Source organism: Euprymna scolopes, chromosome 12, assembly GCF_053919585.1.
Source record: "Euprymna scolopes isolate OS-2025 chromosome 12, ASM5391958v1, whole genome shotgun sequence".
NCBI lineage: Eukaryota > Metazoa > Mollusca > Cephalopoda > Sepiida > Sepiolidae > Euprymna > Euprymna scolopes.
In genome coordinates this window covers 79,969,795-79,992,816 of record NC_136493.1, presented here as the reverse complement: position 1 = coordinate 79,992,816, position 23,022 = coordinate 79,969,795, and the positions used below count along the sequence as shown (strand labels likewise).

General features: G+C 30.8%; 1 protein-coding gene across 1 annotated transcript; it reads right to left on the bottom strand.

The window, feature by feature from the left end:
- Positions 1-3,431: 3,431 nt before the first annotated feature.
- Positions 3,432-17,838, bottom strand: LOC145291364 (synaptosomal-associated protein 47-like). The gene is made up of 3 exons (XM_080137138.1): positions 17,721-17,838; positions 9,158-10,139; positions 3,432-3,868 (listed from the first exon to the last, which is right to left on the bottom strand). Exons 2-3 carry the CDS (start codon positions 10,125-10,127, stop codon positions 3,594-3,596), a joined length of 1,245 nt encoding a protein of 414 aa, XP_079993264.1. The 5' UTR covers positions 10,128-10,139; positions 17,721-17,838; the 3' UTR covers positions 3,432-3,593.
- Positions 17,839-23,022: the final 5,184 nt, after the last annotated feature.

The window sequence follows — 23,022 nt, the reverse complement described above, 5'->3', positions numbered from 1 at the left end:
CATCTATTTTTGATAATGATAAACATGGCACTTTGTAGAGGAATCTTTTTGACATCCAATAGCATTAGAATGGTTTTAAATTGAAGAATCAGACATTTTCTGGTGCTTATTTGGAATAATGAAAATTTAAAAATTGAATTTCAACTAAAAGCAATGTTATCTACTCAATTCTTATGTTGGAATTAACATTACTACATTATTGCATAAAATACTTTCACGATCCAATGATCAGTCATTATTTTGAAATGTAACTGAAAGAAGGGAAGTAATTCATAGTTTGAAATTTATTTATTATCCAAGTATAACTTGAAAATATTTCAAAAGCAATTTTCATTAATAATTAATTTTGCATTTTATCATTTTTTTTTTAATTTTTGGATATATTACTAATTTCGACATGACAATTAAGTAGATAACAGTGCTTATAGTTGAAATTCAATTTTCTGATTTTCGTTATTCTGAACATGCACCCATTTTCTTGCCAAATTGGCACACCGGTTTATTAATAGGTTTTTGTATATGAATTAACAAAAAGGAAGGGAGATAACTCCCACATTCTAAATTGATGGTTTTGACTTGTCTTCATTCACCTGTCAGCCATTTTGAAAATAAATTACTTAATTTGGGGGGAAATTCATTCATAGGCAAATCAAAAACTGTTGATGCTGCAACAGTTTTCACATAAAACTGATCATAGAATTCATTAAAGCAACTATTCTGTCTCTTTGATATCTCCAATCATATACCTCTATGATTGGCAAGGTACAAAAACAATTTCTTGAAAGGGGATAAAATTGATTGGAAAACAAATCAGACAAGGATTTTGTTTTGGAAGTGTGAATTGGTAAGTTGTAGCATAAAATTTGGTGCAAGTCTATAAATGGTCCGCAAGTAATCTTTTTTGCTATAAAAATCTGAAAAAGATCTTTATAATGTACGCACTTGTGACTGCATGAAAATGTCATATTCCAAAAATCACGTAAATCGATAAAATAGTTTTTTTTTTTAATTTATTTTTTTATTTAAGAAAATCAAATATTATGAGACATTTTATCGAAGAAAAACTTCATGCCATCTTGTTTTTGAATAATACACTGCTAGCGACACCTATTGGGAATGTCTGGAATATAAGATCAGCAAGGGGCAGGCAATCAACTTTCCACACTATAGAAAAAAAACTTGGAAAATTAAGACATTTATAAGTTTTTGAGGATGTTGAAAACGAAAATACCGTTTAAAATTCCAGCAAACAAGTAGTTTCCAAGATATGAAGAAATGTTAGTTTAAAGAAAGTGGGGAATCACTTTTCTATAATAATTGCTCAATTTATGTAAAATTCTTCATATCTTGGAAACTACTCGTTTGCTGGAATTTTAAATGTTATTTTCGTTTTCAACATCCTCAAAAACTTATGTCTTCATTTTCCTAGTTTTTTTTTCTATAGTGTGGAAAGTCGATTGTCTGCCCCTTGCTGACTTATATTCCAAACATTCCCAATAGGTGTCGCTAGCAGTGTATCATTCAAAAACAAGATGGCGTGAAGTTTTTCGATAAAATGTCTTATAATATTTGATTTTCTTAAATAAAAAAAACTATCGATTTACGTGATTTTTGGAATATGACATTTTCATGCAGTGACAAGTACGTACATTATAAAGATTTTTTTTCAGATTTTTATAGTAAAAAAGATTACTAGTGGACCATTTATAGACTTGCACCTAAAATATTATATGGCAACCAATAATAGATTGAACACCACACACACACATTATATATATATATATATATATATATATATATATATATATATATATACACACACGGTTATATATTATAGCATGTTGCCCAGTCGTAAAATATGCTTAAATGTGATGTTTTAATTTATGCAGATTTCGTATTTATTATTATAGTACCAATTCTCTATTGATTATTATATTGTACCAAATATATAATAAAAATTTCAAAAGTTAAAAAATATGACTTGAGTGCCATCAGCTAGAATCGAAACCAAATCACTTAAGTTTCCAGTTGTATTTTCTACCATCTAAGCTAAAGACACATGCATATCAAAACTTAACAAATTAAAGCAGCTAAACGTATAAATGTATCTTTGCACATACATAGAGGATAAGTATTAGTTCAACTTACACCTGCCAAGTTCCATTCTTTTTTCTATTTTGACCCTTTAGCAGCTATTCTTTCCAGCTAAAAACCCAAATAGAATTTTTTTCTACAGGTCTGAATCCCTATGTATCAAATTTCAAGTCTCTCAACCAAAAAGTCGAAAGTAGTCTCACACACGCACACAAACACACATTCACTTTTATAATATATCTGTATATATTACAAAATTTTTAAGATGAGGATTTGTAATTTGTATTATTTGAATTACTGTTCTCATCCTGGATGTTATTTTCACGTTTGGATCACTGTAACCTTTGACCTTCATAGCATAATAAATATTGTACAAAAGTAATAATCAGTTCTGAGTGACAGTCTTCTAGAATGCAGACGATACTAAGAATACAATTATGAATTACTTAAGACTTCTTCCCAATCATGGTTGACACAGAATAAGAGCATGCTACATTCCGAGTTTGACAAGATACACTTGAAGAAGTTTGGAGATTACATCCGAAACGTGAGAATAACAATGAAGATGAAAACGCTATCTTCTCTCAATGTTTTGCTGGATGCAAGCAATACTTGAGAAATATTTCAATACTAAAAAAAAACATGGAAATTGTTAAAAGATATCTGCAATATGAGACATGATATAAAATATAACCTGTTCAGATAATTGTTTTTATGTATTGAAGTTGTTTTTTTAGAATTCAACTTAGAAAAAAAAATATATATATATATATAAAAAAAAAAAAATCTTTAAGATGTACGTACTCATCACGGAATAAAAATATATTTAAAAAATCATTGATCAGGTGTTTTTTTTTTAAACTACAAAAAAAAAAAAAAAAAAAAAACTTACGATTTTCAAGGTTTAATCATTTTGAATACAAACAAAATCTCGGTAGTTGAATGGAGTTGTCGCCCCTGAATTTTACCACATTCTAAAATAACATGGGGGCTCACTCATAATAAAATTTGATTTCAATTTTACATGATTTTTGAAATAGGACATCTTCATTCAGTGATGGGTACATATAAGATTTTTTTTTCCTGTTCTTTTGTTGTTTTTAATTAGGTTGAATTCTAAACAAGAACCCATATTGAATATAATAGAAAATTTACTGACCACAATGTAAGAGGGCAGTCCAACCCTTGTAAAAATTTTCAAAAATAATCACAACTGTAAAGAAATCACCGCTTTCAAAAAAAAAAAAAAAAAAAAAAGTGTGGAAGTATAATTAATGGTGAAAGTATACAGAATTTTTTTCATTTATATATAAAAAAAAAATAAATTGAAAATAAAATTTTTCATTTACAAAATAAAATAAATAAAAAGATAAACATCAAGTTTACAGAAATGTATAATTTAGTCACATGACCACAATTAGGTATTGTAACATTTTTTGTAACGTTTCATAAGATTATCGATCGACAATACGTCGTTGCAAAGATTATCACGCAAAGAATTACAACAGTTTATCGATTCGCTTTGTTTGTGATTGGATTTTATTGTCTGCACTTTCTACGGAATCGGTTAAAATGTCGAGCTTCTCATTTTGTTTGACTTCTTCATCATGGATGTCTGTCGCGATTGACTTCAATTTGCTCAGCACTTTGCTTACCTCAGCGATTTCCGTGTCGGACACGAGAGGCTTGGAAATTTTTTGCTGCCTTACCTCAGCGGCTGGGAAACTCCTCCTTGCATAAGGAGATGCATTTGATGATGAAGCACGCAGCTGGACTGTAGAACAAAAACGAAAGAGAAATGTCTAATTTTTTAAGATGATAAACAAATAAAAAAGATAAACAAACAAAAAAGATAAACAAACAAAAAAGAAGGAAAACAATTATAACTTAAAATGATTTTGTTTTATTAATACATTTGTAATATTCAAAACTGAAACATCTTGTAGTAAAATCGTATCATCATTCACTATGCATTTCTAGCCTGATGATTGGATTTGATAAACGATCTTCAAACGATTGATCAGTTCATTTTATTATTTGCTAAAACTTTCCCTGATCTGATTAGAATTGCAAACCGTCTTAAACTAATTAAAAACTTCTAAATATATAATTTCAACATCAGAAATCCTATGTTCAGATCTTCTGTCATATTCGGTCACTCCCTGCTGACCATATGTCCTACTTTTGGGTATTCACTGTATTGCCTTTGTCTGCCTTCATAAATCAGTTCAAACTATTGTCCTTCCAACAACTTATTTCAAACTATTGTCCTTCCAACAACTTATTTCAAACTATTGTCCTTCCAACAACTTATTTCAAACTATTGTCCTTCCAACAACTTATTTCAAACTATTGTCCTTCCAACAACTTATTTCAAACTATTGTGCTTCCAACAACTTATTTCAAACTATTGTGCTTCCAACAACTTATTTCAAACTATTGTGCTTCCAACAACTTATTTCAAACTATTGTGCTTCCAACAACTTATTTCAAACTATTGTGCTTCCAACAACTTATTTCAAACTATTGTGCTTCCGACAACTTATTTCAAACTATTGTGCTTCCGACAACTTATTTCAAACTATTGTGCTTCCGACAACTTATTTCAAACTATTGTCCTTCCGACAACTTATTTCAAACTATTGTCCTTCCGACAACTTATTTCAAACTATTGTCCTTCCGACAACTTATTTCAAACTATTGTCCTTCCGACAACTTATTTCAAACTATTGTGCTTCCGACAACTTATTTCAAACTATTGTGCTTCCAACAACTTATTTCAAACTATTGTGCTTCCAACAACTTCTTGTCAAAATATTTTTATGGATTAATATTGCTTTTAAGGGTTGAGGACATTCTAGTATTGCAACAATCAAAATCAGAAAAATTGGAACTTTTTGGGGTATAGGAATAGGAATTTGATAAATTTGTGCTTAATTTCCAATTCTGAAAACGATTATTAATATTTTGTTTTCTTTAAAACATAATTTTCTATTGCTGATGCTAATAATAAAATGATAAATATTTGATGTTAAACGACCAGTAAAACTAAAATAACAAAATCAGGTGAAAACCTCACAATGAGTTTATTAAAATCTTGGATACAATACAGGAATGAAAATGATTACAAAATTTGTGAAATTAAAAAGGAAATTATATCTACATTTAAAAGAAAAAACTATCAGTTAAATTCTCCCTAAAAATGAAATTCTACATTTTTAAGTGTTTATGCAATTTTTGAACCAGAAATGGAATTTACAATAGAATTTTTAATTACATTAAAATTAGGAAAACTATTGGAATAATTTCATGAACGAAAATTGATACGAGAATGATACAACGGTTTAATTAGCATTACAAGTTGATTATTTTTAGATAATTGTTATTTTATCAACTTGCATGAAAAGAGCTATGTAAAAAATGCTTAAAACCGTTTGAATTATGCAAATACCATCAGAAGTTCAAAAGTTATGAGAATTTTAAGTGCCAAAATTTATGCTTTTCCGTGGACATTTTTCTTTAGAAAAAGTGGGCTAAATTACGGGCCTCAATATTTCAAGAAATTCGATAATTTGCCACCATTTATTTATTTTTCAAGCTATTCTCATGAAACTTGGCACTCTTATGTAAAATTGTGTGTTCTTTCTGATTATTCAGTCAAATCCGATGTATCCCTTTACCATAAGCTATGAATTATAAATTAAGATGTACAAATTTCAATTTTTTTAAAACTGGCACATGGTATTATACAGTGGGTGTCTATTCATGAACAAAACTAATTATAGTGGTATATAATATAGCTTTATTGAGAACAAGCATTTTCCTGCCTCTTCACCAAAGGAGAGTTTAATCTAGGATGTAGCCATTGAATGCCCAAAGAGCAATCATGGCCAGTATTTACTACTCCCTTCAAAGAAAAAAAAATTAAGTAGATATGAACTAATTTCAGAAATAAATCGAAGAAAATGTTTCATATAGATTTTGGATTTCTGTAAAATTCCCATAGTCGGCCAGAACTTATGCATTTTGGGATCAGTCCAATTTTCAATTTTGTAAATCCTCTCTATCTGGCCCAAAATATACCCCTATTTTCCGAGATGCAATCATAAATCATACTCTACATGAATCCTTGATGTAGCTTTCACAGTACCAGGAATCCTGATAAGCAACAACTATATATTTACCAGTTGATGGTAATTTTTGTCATTTCTATTCTGTTGTTTTACTGAAAATTCAATTATGTAAACAAAGAAATAGCTCTGTATTTTTTTTACCTTGTTTCCACCTTAACATTTAAAATGATTACTTTTATAGGTTTTAGGGTATGCTGAAAACGAATATCACATTTAAATTTTCTGCAAATAAGTAGCTTTCCAGATATTAAGCAATGTCATTTCTTATGTTATCGCTGGTGGCCATCTTGGTACGCTCGAGCACGCAAACATAACCCCGAGAAACTATGCACGAACACACATACCAAGATGGCCACCAGCAATAACATAAGAAATGACATTGCTTAATATTCGGAAAGTTACTTATTTGCGGAAAAGTTAAATGCGATATTCGTTTTCAGCATACTCAAAAACCTTATAAGGTAGTCATTTTAAATAAAAATGTTAAGTTGGAAACAAGGTACACATTTACAAAATGCATCACAATGAAATTCTTTATTGAATCGCCTAATTATTATTATTATTATTTTTATTTATATATCCTCAGTTAAAAAAAAAAAAAAACTGGTTTGTTTTACGGATTCAAAAAAAATGGTCTTGACAAGGAGTTAATAAATTCAAGTTTCATGATATATTCTATTTAATTGTTAGGTGAAAGTACAGAATAGTTAACAAAACACCCTCCCTTCCCCATGTTAAGAATGGGTTTCTAAAAAATTACATTATTTTAGCATGGTAGCATAAGTGCACAAGTACCTTTTATTTGTTATATATTTGTTTTTTTTTTTTGTTTTTTTGTTTACCACTAAAAAAAAACACCATTCTACCTTAAGTACAAGTAAGAAGTCATAAATACAATGATAACAGAAACAAAATGTACTTAGTACATTTTGTTTCTTTTTTAATGCTTTTCGTACATGTGTACTACAAAACAAAATAGTATTGTTTGGAAATCAAATTTGAAAAACTTGAAAATATTTTTTTAAATTGACAAACTCAAAATAAGAAATTGAAACTGATTTTTCTGGTTTCGTTTTGAAAGCAGAAAAAAGGTTTTTTATTTTTAAGAAATGAAATGCGTTAATGCGCCGACTTTAGTTAGCTGAGCTGGTCAGCGCATTAGTGTATAGCGAGCTGTTTTTCCCATTAAGCGGATTTGAATTTCTTTAAAAGATAACATTTTAAAGAAATTTCGGCACAATTAATAATTATCAAATATTTACAAATTATACATGAAAATAATTGTGAAACTATTATCTGTATGAAAATGCATGATATATACTGATTTATCTTATCAATTTTACCCCCTTTTTGTCAAACCTATTTTTATCAATTTTGAAATATTCGTTGTCAACTTTGCTCTGTCGTAACTTTGCTTCCTGTGGTCGTAAAAATATAAATCAAACTCCAGTAGAGATGGACTTCTATGCTTATATAGCCTGTAAAATTTCAGCAATATCCAATCAAATTGGACCCCGTGCATGTGTATCCAAACGTAACGTATGAAATGTAAACATTGAAAAAACAGTTTCCCTTTTTTGCTGTCGTCATTTTTTACCGTTTTTTCATTTTTACTTGGAGCATAAAAACATTGAATGCATAAAAGAAAAATAAATTAACATCATTGGAATGCTTATTCTATTCTCTTTCCATCAATGTAATTCTTTTCAAAATTGACCCACAAATAAAAAAGATAGGACTTGTTGAAGCACATTAGGTATGTAATACCACTGATGTCCACAAAAATATAGCATATGCTTGTAATGCTAGTTTAATGGGAGTCTTAAATACAGCCTTGGAAGCATATGTTCAGACAGTACAGAACAGGAGACTTTAAAAGTGTATGGTCATATTGAAAGAATAGATGAAGATTAATAAATGTAGAAAAGTTAGCAGGTTCAGTTCACAGGGGAAGATCAAGAAAATCATGGGAGGAAGTGATAAAAAATGGGTTTGACAAAAAGAGGGGTAATTAAACAGGTAGTCAGAGATAGATTAGTTTGTTGATTTCTAAAAGCCATCTAACACATGCCAGCATATAAAAAAGATGTTATGCCAATGGCGACAATGATGCTGGCATTTAATCACATGCATCAGATAATAGTAAACTTTTTTCCTATAACAAAAAAAAAAAAAAAAAAAAATTTCCAATCAATGATTGCAAGAAAACGCTACCTGAGAGCCCATCTTTCAAACTGCTTGACAGACAACATGAATTGGAACAAATACAGTGAAAATATTGCCAAGGTTGCTGCAAAGAAGGTGGGTTTCCTCTACCATGCTAGAAAATTACTCATACTAGAGAGCATCCTCTATATCTATAAAGGCACAATTCACCCATGCATAGAGTATTGTTGCCATATCTGTGCTGGTGCATCTGCCATTAGTCTCTCACTCTTAAAAAGAAACCAAAATAAACAAAAAAAATTCTCAAATCTAATAGATCTCACACTATCGGCTAATTACCACATTTCTGCATCCGTTTTCCAAGTATTTAAATAGAATGTGTGTTGATGACCTCATAACACTTGTACTCCCCCCTCAACGTACATACCACTGTCTAACCCAACAAACAGCAAAATCCCACCTCTTCACTGTTGAGGTCACTAAATGATGGAAAACATTCTATTTTAATAGTTTCTCCTTTCAGACAGCTAGACTTTGAAATTCTCTCCCTGTTTCCTGCCTCCTTGACTGTACTAAACTACAGAAGTTTAAATTTAATGTGAACAGACATCTTGCTGCTCAACTCCCCACAGTCCCCACTGTAAGATATGATCCCAAATAGTAGCCCTTTATGTTTTCAAGTAGTAATATGCCTTGTTTGGGATGAAAAAAAAAAATTACAAACAAACATTTACAAAACCAAAATGAAAAATGACGCAATTTACCTGGAGTCTTTAGTTGCGTACATGTGTTGCCAGATGGTTTTGGAGAAATATATTCCACACGATCCGCTAAACGTGGAACAACTTTTTTCACCAGTTTATAGCCGTGCACGGAGATCAAAACATAATTCACATCAGGTTCACCGATACGATACTGACTCAACTGAATCTCCCACGGATTAAGAATCCGAACGCGCGATATATCTTCCCACTTATAACTCTCCACAACCACTTGCAATGGCGTCATGAGAACAATCGTCTCTCGACTCACTTGAAAGATTCCATCCTTGCAGGGATGCAATGGCGTTTGACTAGCATCCACCTTCCAGTAAAGCACTTCATATTCATAAACATTTGGAATGTCCTTATTTGTTATAACAACAGTGTCCGCGTCATGCTCGGCCTTCTTAATGGCCGACCACTGACCCATCCACGATTCTAAGCCTGTTACAAGATTTTCCGATATCTTCAGATCTTCATGAATGTCGTACATTGTTGCCATACAACTATCTATTTGCTCTCCCTGTAAACTAAGTTGTTCGGAAGCTTTAGACAGTGTCTTTTCAGAATCATGAACCAAACTTAACAGCTCAGAACCCAACTCTGTCTTCTCGCCTTCCAAGGGAGGAGCGGGTGTTGCTTTTTTGTGTAAGCCGTACTTCCAGAAGTGATTGATGAATGTGTACACAGTGTTCCGATCGGCAAGTGAGGAGATCCAATGTTTTTCTTCCGGTCCTTTAACAAATATCACAATCGAGCTGAAAATCCAGGTTGATCGCATCTTTTTGATATTTTCAATTTCCGTGTAGGGAATGTTTACCGTAATTTCTTCGGATTTTTCTTCTGGACTTTTGCCTTTGAAGAAGACATACTCTGAGCAGAGTGACAAAGTTCCATAGGTCCAATGTCCAGTTTTGTCATAGTAGGATGCTTCCCACGTTTGTATTATGAATTCATCCGATGAACTCATCATGCTAGTTAATGCCTTTAAAAGAAAAGAAAAAAATTGCATTAAAATTTAATCAAGATACTTTTTTATGGAAATCACTCCAGACAAAGCATAAAGCAATTTGATGTAAGAAAAAATGATTATCACAAAAAAAAAAAAAAAAAAAAAAAAAAAAACCTCAAGGAGATGCCTTTTGATCTTTATCTTGAATAAACTAAGACAATAGATAGAGAGTTCCAGAAGGTTGCAGTTCTTGGGAAAGAAGCTACAGGAAGCCGTATTATGCAGTATAAAAACAACAAATTGAAGACCACTAGACCAATAAGTCAAACAAGCTTGAACAAAGAAAGCAGGGAATAAATCAAACAATTCTGAAGAATACATCTGATAATAGCATTTATAGAAAAGACCGAGACAACAACATCACGTCTATGAGGGAGAGGTTGCAGATAAGAAAGGGTGGGGTCAATCAAATTACAAATAAGTTTTTGCACTTTATCAAGTCAAATGAGAGAGATTCACTCGATTATGTACAATCAAATCAATTATCAGAATTATACACATTCGCATATGCATCAATCTTCAACAACAAAAACAAAATATTCCTAATGTATATCATGGAAATTTCAAATTCTGCAAAAGATAAATAAAATCAAATAGTGTTTTAATTTTCTGGAATGAAACGGATAATGACGACAAAAAAATTTTGCCACAATTTTAGACAAAAACATAAATTTTATTAATTGTAATTGAATCAAGCACTTTTATATAACGATCAAATAACCTAACTGATACACCAGTTCTCATTGAAGTTAAGCAATACCAAGTCTGGTTAGTACAAGATAGCTGACCATTTTGGAATACCAGGCGCTGTATGTAGGAGTGTGATACAATAGACCCTTGAGAGAACACATGGAAAGAAAGGATTCATCAGCAAAAGTAAAGGAAGTGAAAGGAGTAAAAAGAGAAGTGGCTGAGGTCTTTTTTGAATTCTTGAGACAGGAAGACGTCTTATGCTTGGTGATCAATTTGCAATGGGTGGTCAGCTAGGAGTGATCGAGAGCATGTCATTTTCTGTTTATCAATTACTCTTAGACCAAAGACTGGACAAAAGATTTGAATCAATAAATTGAGGAGTTTAGGATAGGGGTCTCTGAAGTTTTCAAACGTAGGTGGGTGGGTTGCATATTGCTAATTTTTTTTAGAACTATGCAGGTAAAAAAAAAAAAAAAAAAAAAAAAAAAAAAATGACCTGAACGTGCTTTATGTTTTGCTCATTAGCTTTGCTTTTTTAATGAGACTGGTTCTCCAAAACTACATTCCTTTGATCATTTTCTGAATGAAAAAGAAAAGCCACCACACTATTTTCACACATTTCCACTTTAAAAAAAATTTTCCTGGATATTTTTACATTAGCTCCATAGGTCGGATTAAAGACTTCGGCAGGCTGTATCTGGCCCACAGGCCGCAGTTTGCAGACATCTGGTTTGGGACAGTTTTCAGTTTGGAACAGTTAAGAATGGTTTCAAGATCAGAGGTCTCCCAAGAAAGATCAGAGTCAAGTTGGACAAGAGTAGATTAGGCCAAAATAATTACAAGGCACTGCTGTAACCAGACAGCTAGCAGCAGACAACGTTTGGAGTTCCTTTTTCTACACTATGCGACACTATCAAACACATAACTCAACCGAGGTAGATCAACAACTTGTGCTGTTTTAGTGCAACTATGAAGGTGATCATCAGGCAACAGGAGCACAGTGACCCTTACTTGTCAAAATCATCAACCCTAAGTGAGATATACATGTAACTGAGGGAGTGCTTGTGAATTTAATGTTCGCTAGACACTTCCTTCTTAAAGAAAGAAACCAGCTCAACTCACCCAGGGTGGATGTCATACCAGAGTAGGATAATTTTTGAAGTATTTCATGTTATCCATTTTCAGTTATGAAAATCAGATTTCGCCTTATCTTCATCTCCCGAGACAGAACTTTTCCAAAATGTATTCGACCACTAGTCTCTCTTCCTTTAATTGAAAGGATCCATAAAAAAAAAAAAAAAAAAAAAGAGTTTCCAATTTAATATGTGCCAAACTGTCAACCATATTCCAATCCCTGTCCCATCACTGCAATGTTGCATCGCTGTGATTGTTTTAATGGAATGTGCCATGATGAACTCGTAGCAAAATACTCTGGCTTCACTATAGATGTTGTCTAATGCTGGAGAACCTTCTCCTCGAATAGTTTCTTACTTTAAACTGCTAAACTTTGAAATTCCCTACCTGTTTCTTGCTTCAACAACTCTACTAACATGCAGAAATTTGAATGTAATGTGAACAGACATCTCACTGCTCAACTCCCTACTTAGAATGTTCCTCAAGAGATGGTGCCTAATTCACAGTAGTCTATTATATCTTAGTGGCAATGTGCCTTGTTTTGGGGGTGAAGATGAATTTTTTTACAAATGAAAAGGAATGCCCAACGACTCGTCTTTCCTCTTCAACTTACTTCCGGTCCTCCTATGCTACATCATAGTGCGTGAATCATATATCATTCTAATCAGGCACACAAATAATTTGGTCTATTTTTTGTTCATATTTATTTGACAAACATCAATGAAATACTCATTTAATAATTTGAGAAAGAATTTAGTTCTTTGATATGACAGATATGCATTAAAAAAAATAAAATTTTCTTTGGTTTAGAAGCACAGTACTTGAATTTTGAACTAATTAGAATTCAAGCCAAAAATCACTTTGTTTCAAAATTACAAAATTGCTTGGAATTTTGAATGACATTTTAAAAAAATGTCAATAAAATTTTAAAAGGGAGTTGCTTCGAGTTAATTATTGTGATAATTCAGCAGTTAATCGGAAGCCTTTTGACTGATACACAGAGTGATTGGTTTGAAATAAAGTTTTAATGTCGGCTCTTCTGTGTCAAACAGAAACATTATCTCATGCACTGCTGTCATATCGAAAAATTTAATGAAAACATTTCCATTTCAAGATTTTTTTTTTCTAATGACATGCAAAAATGGTCTTTTGGTTAGAGGCAAAATATCTGTTCAGATGAAGTTAGTATAAATTCCCCCCAAAATTATACAGTATAATAATTACAAGTAAAAAAAAAATTTATCAAATTATCAAGTTTTATCGTATGTTTTTATATGGAAGAGTTGTGCGATTAATTCAGTATGACGAATTGACTTATCTCCCTTGACTTAAATTAAGGGTCTGCCATTTTTAAACAAAATGTCAACGTAATTGTGAATGATTTTTTGATAAAAATGCATCTTATTTTTTGGAATTTATGCTAATTTTGACATGGCACGTACATAATGTTTTTTACTTGAAGTACCAAAGACATTACCAAGTCTTCAAGTGGCCTCCTATCACCTGCCAATATCCTATATCTCTATAAAACCATACATGCCATATCTGGGCTGACATTAAACTAATGATGATGATGAGCAGCGAATATTTCACACTCCCATATTTTTAAAATCATGAAATCGCCCAATTTTTAATCAAATCGCTTGATTGCCTGCTCTAGTTGTGGAACCACTACAGTGTAATGAAATGAAGCTTTACATACCTCCCCGCAGTGACTTAGTCTACATTGCACTGTAGAGAACCTACTGTTGATTTTATGAAATTATTTTATATATATTAAATTAAAGTTTAAACTGCAAAAGTCAAGTATTATGCTTCAATTGTGCTTTAAATAGAAACATTAATTTCGAAAATGCCGTTGTTATATCAAAGAACCTACTGTTGATGTATGTCGAGTCTTGCTTCTTAAATGCACTTGTGATGTTAGGCTGTGTAAGGTGTTAACTTTAGGCAAAATCGCCTGTTACTTCTTGCATCGGATTATTTCGATTATTGATATCTAAAACATTGATACAAAACCTATCCAAGAACACTACCAGACACAAAGTACCTTTGTGTGAAATTTCATAAGAATCGGCCCAGCCGTTTTCGAGTATATAGGGAACAACTCACAAAGTTTCTTTCATATAATAGTAGAAACATATGCATATATGTTTATACTTGAAACCAATCGTGCTAATATCAAAAAGGAATATGATTCTATTTGATCTCAAATGTTCTACCTCTAGGCGTGGCGCGTATTGCCGGTCGCCTGGAAAAAAAAAATAATAAAAATAAAAAGTTGCAATTATCCCCAGTTCCCCATTTTTGTGTGGTGTGTGGGAAGAAAAATACATTTATCCATGTTTTACTAACTTTGTGTCACATCCAATGTCTGTGGGAAGAGAAGGAAGCAAATGTTTGAAACCAAAAATAGTCGTCGATATCAACCTTAACTACAAAATAGCATTTAACTTGTTCATTATTACCTTGCCTCAAAATACCGGCGACAATTTTTTAACCTCTTTTAACCATTTTTTTAAAAGATTTTAAATCTTATTTAATTTTTTTTTTTCATTTGAATTTTTAAGAAAAATATTAAGTAATTTATATTTTGTCAGTCTTTATATCGGGTTAAAAAATTGCGATAAAAATTAAAACCTGTCAAAAAACCATCACCTGATTTTTAGAGTTCAAATCGGTGTAAAAGAAAATGGAATATTTCTTTTTTAACAAAACATAAAATAATTTTTTTGTGTGTGTGCGTTTTGGATTAAAAAAAAATTTTTTTTTTATTTATTTAAACCAAGAAATCAAAGTTTCCGCAAAATAAATTGAAAAATAAAATCAACCACGGAAAAAAAAAAAAAAAAAAAATCACGTCATGAACGATGATTTCTTGTCAAAAGAATTTCTAAAATATATTTTTCATTATTCTGAAGACGAAGGTATTTTGAACAGTGATATTTTTTGTCGGAACGATTTACAGTAATTAAGAGAAACGTTGAGAGAGAGAAAAAAATTTGTTTCATTCATAAAAAAAATAGTTACTACGTGACCTTGTAAGGTTTTAATCGACTACGGATAAACCCCATCCTCATCACTTTGGCACCATTCATAAAATAATTCGAAGTAAAACGAATTCAAAGGATATAATTATTGATACAAGCAGAAAATTAATCGGTATTCCTGCATTTTACAAACCGATGTATTTTTTGATAGGATTTTCAAGTTAAATTCAATTTCTATGGTATCCTTTGTTTATTAAGGTGGGAGATGAAAGTTTCGTTTCTTAATAATAATGCCATTATTTCAGAACGGTTCGTAAACTGCAGATACTAATTATATTTTATATCCAAAACCATAATTAATATCACAGAAACATTTTTAATTAAATCATTACATTTTTTAGCCATATAAAGTGTTATAAATGAAATTAGAAATTTTTACTTTTAATTAAAAATATTGGAATTTCTTTTTCTGAATTAAAAAAAAAATGGTACTTAGGCAGAGAAGGTAACGTGCTATTTATTTTAATAGTATTTTCAAGTTAGATTCAAACATTACGGTATCTTTTGTTTATTCAAATTGTTATGTGAAAGCACAGAGTTACAAAACACCCCCTCCCCATATTAAGAATGGGTTTCTAAATTATAACGTTATTATATTGGCACTGTCTGTATCGTGCTTAAGTACAAAAAATTACTATTTTGTTTTAAAAATAAAACGACTTTAGCGGTTTTATTTAAAAAAAAAGAAAGAAAAAGATATAAATGTATTATTTATTTTAAATAAAATAAAGTGTGAAACATTGCGATGTGAGTTGGGGTAAAAAAAAAAACAAAAAAAAAAACGAAATCTCAGAAATACTCGTCCAATCGATTCTATGAAACAAGGAATCAAAATTTTTGTTTTTTTTGCCCCCCCCCCCCACGAAAATGTGTTACATCATCCAACTCTGCTACTATCTTTGGTTTTAAACGAATAAGAAACAAAAGATTTTTGATAGGCAAAAAATGTATTTTCTTATAATTTTAACATTTTAAAAAGAAAATGAAAAAGAAATCATAAAATATTGATAATCGTAAAATATCGATGATTACGCCATCAAAATGGCTTTTTTTTTCATTCATTATTTTTCGATTTGGTTATGACATTACAAGTCGAAATTCTTCGTTTACGACTTATTTTATAATATTTAGATAAAAATTACACATTTCTTCTTTTAAATAGAATTTATTAGCTTTTATTTTTTAGAAAAAAAAAATAAATAAAAAATTGTCCGTCCCCAACGACAACGTTGCACGGGAGTTTTGTTACTTTCACTTTTGGTTTTATATATATATATATATATATATATATATATATATATATATATATATATTCCTAAATTATACCTTTTTTAATCAAATTATCATTATTATTTAAATTAAAAGATTTTGAAAATTAAATTTAATGATAAAAATATCGTTTGGGCATTCAAAATAAAATAAACTATAGCTAGTTTTTGTAAAGAGTAGTTTTAAAAATTATTCGATGTACAAAAATTTTAAGCATTCACTAAAATGAGAATTTGCAATGAATTTTAAATCTAGAGTAAATAAGTTTTTATTCTATAGTTTAAATGCTTACAAATTCCTTTCAAAGTTCGAAGGATCACAAAGTCATTATTATTTTTATTTTTTAATAATTTCTGCAAAATATGGACAGTGATATTTCTTTCCAGACAGGATTTTAAAACGAAATTCAATTTTTACTGTATCTTTCCTTTATTAAATTGTTAGGTGAAAGTACAGAATAGTTAACAAATCCCACTGGCCGCTCGCTCGCTATGTTCAGAATGGGTTTCTAAATAACAAGGTTGTGGTTTTAGCACGATAGGTATCCCGCATAAAAAATTTTTTTTCTTTTTTTTTTTTCGACAAAAAATTAAAATGTCTGACCTGTTCATGAAAAGAAAAAACTATGTATTCTGGTGGATTTAATTATGTAATTAATTTGTTGGTTAATTTTTACGACGTGCCCCAGGGCGTATTATAAACACCCCAACCTCCACATGTTAAGAACGGATTTCGGAATAAACATCCCCCAACCTCGAAAGCCGTTCTTAACATGGGGATGGCTATTTCGGAAGCCGTTCTTAACATGGGGAGGTTGGGGGTGGTTTTGGGGCACGTCGTAAAAATTAACCAAATTGTTTTTTTAAATAGATTTTTTTTATTTCAATTTTTAAAAACATCCATTAATAGTTAATAATAATAAAATAATAATGTGCAAGTCACGCAGAAGCGAGAAACACATGAGTTGTCTGAAAAAGTTATTAAAATAAGGAGTAAAAAAAATAGAAAACGAGTTATAATGAACCAGAAACCTTAAAAATGAGTCATTAAAGCCATTGTTTTTTACTTTAATTATATTGCAAATTATGAATGAAAAAAAAAATACAATAAAATAATAATAATTTCTAAAATTCAAATCATTTATTTTCTTTTTAATAATGATAGTATTAATCTATGTGGTAATCGTTTTTTTTTGTTGTTGTTGTTTTTTTTACTATTAAAGTTACTAATCATGAATGAAAATGAACTGCGAAATACAATAACAACACGAACAAGATGAGAAATGCGATCAGTGATGATAATCATAGAGTTGATCTGTTTAAAAATAAAAATTATTATAAAGCAAAATACCATCTTTTACAACAGAATATCCGTGAAGTTTTGGTGATAATTACAAAATATGACAAACCTGAAATCCAAGTTAAATGTGCCATCAACGCAAACCATTCACAAGAATGACGAGGAAAGGATTGTGAAAGCGGTGACAATGCAAAATAGTGACCTCATTAAATAAATTCCGGATCTCAACTATTTTCGGTGATGACGTGATTTGTTCAATCTTTTTTTTTTTTTAGTGTTTTCATGTACACAAGTTAGCATTTTAAAATAAAATAAAACATTTCAATATTAAGAATAAAGATTTTTTTCTATATAAAGATTAAAAGTAAAGATTTTTTATATCATAAAACATTCAGGTGAATGAAGAGCTTGGTGAACCTGAACGAGCCCCCCCCCCTCTGTACATTTTTCTCTTTTTTTTTTTTTCAAATTTTTTCAGTGGATTATTACTGACTAGCTGAAGTACCTGGCGTTGCCAGGTTCTATTTGATATATTTGAATATTTCGTCCTCATACATAATTTTCATATTGATTAAACAAAACATTAATTCATAAAGGCTTTATTTTCCATTCCCCCATGAGGTAGGAGCAGTAGATGCGTTTTATTTTATGGAGGTCTCGCCAGTAGCCCTAATCTTCTTTTCTAGTTTAATTTTTAATTTTTTTAGTCTTTCTTCTTTCAAAATATGATGTAAGAATTGCAATTATTATTTTATATCATAATGCATATCTGAAAACTGTTAAATCTCTATTTATTTTAACTGTATAATGTACAATATATATAAAGATAAAATACAGATGACTATTCTGTTAATGAAATAATTAAAATTTAGTTTTGATCAGTGCATATCTGAACACTGGTAAATGTACCTTTAGAATTAATTTTGAAGAACCTCTACATAAACAGCATTTTGGATGTGACCTCTAACAGGTGTGTAAATGTAGAGTTTTTCACGACTTCCAATGTGTGAGCAACCAACATATAACTGGTCATGAAAAAAGGAAGGTGTCTGAAGATTAAGTCCAACAACTTTGAAGCTTTGTCTTTGAGAATTATTTATAGACATGGCAAATCTCATTTTTATTAGGACTTGTAAACACTTGAACTGAAATGGCATGTCAGAAGGAATCAGTGGAATTCGAGGAATTAACAGTTCCACCTTTAAAATTTCCAGTTATTATAATGGATTCCAGAATCTTAGTTTTCAAAGATTTTATTGCTAACCGTGCACTATTACACAGTTTATGTGGATCAATATTTCTTAATAATATAACGGGAGCTCTTTCATTCAATACCAAGTTATGGTATGGCATTCCAGACTGTTGTAGTGAATTCTACAGGAAATTCTACTGCATGATCTTCATTAATAACACAATCAATGGATTGATAACGCTTGCAAAAGATTATAACTGCTTATATTAACAGCATCATGTCTAGGGGCCAATATTGCTCTTTCATGAAGCCATCAAACATTGAAGTAATTTGGAACACTATCTGGAAAAATCTTAATCATTAGGTCACCAATTGAATTTACCATCTAGCCACATGGTAATTTGTGCAATTGAAGATATCTATTCAAAATTATAGAACCAGTGTCAATGAAAAGAAGATGATTTGAGAAAAGTGCTGGAGACTGATGATCAAATAAATGTGTCCTCATAATAATATTCTTCAAACTGAAAACAAAAAAAATGTGGTTACCACACAGTATTGCAGAAGTGCTGGAGTTCTATATCACATTTTAAATGAAAAGAAAGAATTCAGGACCGAATAAAACTTTTGGTTCCCAAGGACAGCAGGATTTTGTTTCATAGATAAACCACTTATTGGAGACTATAACGTTTTGTTACACCTTTCTCTTCTTTTACCATTCAAAGGGTAACTCATAGTAATATCATAATTAAATATTGATAATGTAAAGTGCTGGTGTAGGATGATTTCGGAATACGATGTAAAAAGAATAGAATTATACTTATTGTATTGTAATGATTTGGCAACTGCCGCTTGACACTTCTATCAGTGCGTGGTGGATGAACATAAACTTTATAAAATTCATTGTGTTTGAGCAAATTCCAATTTGAATTACTTTTAACTAGAAATAAATTTCTACTTAATGATTTTTCATAATTTTTGGATATATTACTATTTTCAGTATGACAATTAAGTATGTAATATTGTTTTTGCTTAAAACAACATATCTAAAAATATCAATCTGTCGAATGTATGTTAACAAGCACCTTTTATTTTTCTAAAAAAAAAAAAAAAAGGGAATCAATAAATATTTTTTTTTTTTTATAATATTAAAAACAAATTCAAAACAATGCAACAATAACATTTTATTTTTTATTTTATGCAAAAAATAATTAAGTATAATTCGAATTTTTTTATTTTGTAATGACCACTATATACAGCCGGTCCAAATCTTCAGTAAGAACACTTTCATATAAATCACCGTTTCAATGCTTATGCATATGAAGAATGCACAAGCACAAAATGTTGTGATATAACCACCCGCACACATGGAACAAAGGAAGTATGTTACGTTTCCTTGTGTAGAGATTAGTGTCGGACAGTTAATCGGAATCAGAATTGAGAATCAGAAAAATCGGAACTTTTTGGGGTATCGAGATCGGAATTGGAAAAATTTGTGCCGATCTTCTGATGCCAAAAACTATTCCTTTAATTATCTTTTTTATTTGATTTTGTTTCAAAAGATTTTTCACTGCTGGTAGTAGTAATAATAAAATAATAAATACTAGTGTGACCTGTAGAAATTCCACAGCATACTCTTTCATATGTAATATATTGATGTTGGCATTTTGTAGATGTTCAGTATAAATAGAGACGCACTGATTATTGTAGCTCTTTTGTTAAAACTGCTAAAATATTTATCCAAGCTAACAGGGATGCCTGGTGTAGTCCGGTCGTAAAATACACTTAGATATGACGTGTTAATTTATTAATTGATACCAAAATCAAAACTTATGTAGAATTCTTGGTAAAATTATTTATAAAAAATAAATGTCTTGAGTGCCATCAGCTATAATCGAAACCGAAACCAAAACTTATGAAGAATTCTTGATAAAATTATTTATAACAAGAAATAGAAGTCCATAACAATTAAATGACAGTCACTCGGATGTAAGCGTGACACAGAAAATAAGTAAATAACACATATGCTATCCTATTAATATATAGATTTATTGATTTAATCTTCCAGTAAAACTAAAATCTATAGATTATCCCCCTTACACGCGTGTTTGAGAAAAAATATATGCATTTAATGTGTTTTTACGCTAATCAGGGCAAAATAAGCAATTTATAGTTAAATATTTAGAGATATAAATCTCTAAATATTTAACTATAGAATTGGAATTGGTAATTGTATTGGAATTGGGAATTTTGTACAGAATTGGTGATTGTACTAGAATCAGCAAAAATATTGGAATCGTCCCATCACTAGTAGAGATACACCAAACAGGCTCGAACTTTCCAGAACATCACTATATAAGGATTTAACTGCCAAAATTCAAACAGTCCAGGATGCAATTCTACAAGTAACTATCACCACTATCCATGCTCATCACATACACTGGACTCCGTCTGTTTAGATGTAAAACTGCATCATCGAGAATTCCCCCCAAAAATAATTTTTCAGTTTTTCTCTTCAACAACACTCATTATGGAAAGTTACCACATTTAACGAGAATTTAATTTATTTCAACCTACTGTTCTTACGAGATGAACACAAATGTATGCTTTCACTTTCATGATGACAGACTTTTTTCTCAGAAAATAATCACATTAATTCCAAGCCACACGTAACACTCTGACCATAAAAATCAGTAATTTCAAATCTTGTGCGATTTACACGAAGTCCATACTTTGTTATTTCTGCATAATGAACACTTATGACAAAAACACTTACGTTGGAACGAATTTGAAATAATATTTTTAACATGTAAATAAATGTTATTTTATATTAATTCAGTGATTTTGAGTTCTTTGTCAGGTATCGTTATTTTCCGGAGTTATTTCTATATTTTTATTTTTATGTATGTGAGGATGTCATCTGGTGACTCCCTTCTATTAATCAGCGATCTTGTTAAATTTATCTTTAACGGCCCCTTGGATACTCTACTATTTTTGACTTCAAAAGATTCCAGCACCTGAAACCTCAGTCTTAAAAATTGATACATCCTGATTATTAAATGGTGAAATCCAACTCGCACCCTTACAAGTTAGTAACTCCACGGTCAGTACCTACAACTGGTAATGCCCCCTCCTGGAGTCCTACAATCTAACACTGTTTACTATTGACTCCCAGTCACCTGTTCTTTTGATTCACTATAATAATAATAATCTATATGTATAAAAGCGAAAATGTGTGTGTGTACGTATGTATGTATGTATGTATGTTTGTATGTTTGTATGTGTGTTTGTGTGTCTGTTAAAAACTTTCGACAGTCACAACGAAAATTCACAAACTCAGTATCATATCGAAGCTCCATCCTTCGCTCGAAAAATATCGAAAAATTGGCCAAAAACGTTCATTTTTTCACCCTGAAATCGTCAACTTTCAACAGGGGGGGGGGTCAACAAAAACGGTCCTCTCGGAACGACGACCGGTTCTAGGCATGTGTCAAATGACGTCATCACCTGATTTACTTTAAATACTTGAAAAACTGACTAAACTTAATGTACGTTGCGTTAGCTCAGTTGGTTAGCTCGTTGGTTCATTATCTAATCGTTTTGGGTTCGAATCGTGGTGTGAGATGTCTTCCTTTTTTTTTTTTTTCGATTTTTTAAATTTAAATATTGAACCAGTGTTATTTAAGCCATTTTTCACGTAACATTTGTTTTTCTGTTTTTTTTTTTACTTCGCTTATCCACCCCCGACCACACACCCAAAACACCCGGGTACCCACTGATTTTTTAAATTTTAATATCGAAACAGGCTTATTTAAGCCATTTTTCACGTGTTCGTTTTTCTGTTTTTTTTTTTTTGTTTTTTCGATTTTTACATTTAACATCGTTCGTTTACCTTACGTTAGTTTTCTCTGTGTTTTTTTAGATGTTTTGATTACCCCCGCCCAGCTTAAGTTTTAACTTTGTTTTCTATTTTTACTTCGCTTATAACAAACAAACCTGGTCATTGACCTCATTTGCTGAATAGCCATGCGCGCACATGTCAATTTGGTTCTTACTTAAATAAATCCAAACATCTTTCAGTAACTCATTCTGGCTGCCCAATTTTATTTTCAAACTTCGCTTCAGGGCTTCGGGTTCGATCCTACCAACTTTTTCACGTAACATTTGTTTTTCTGTTTTTTTTTTACTTCGCTTATCCATCCCCGACCACACACCTAAA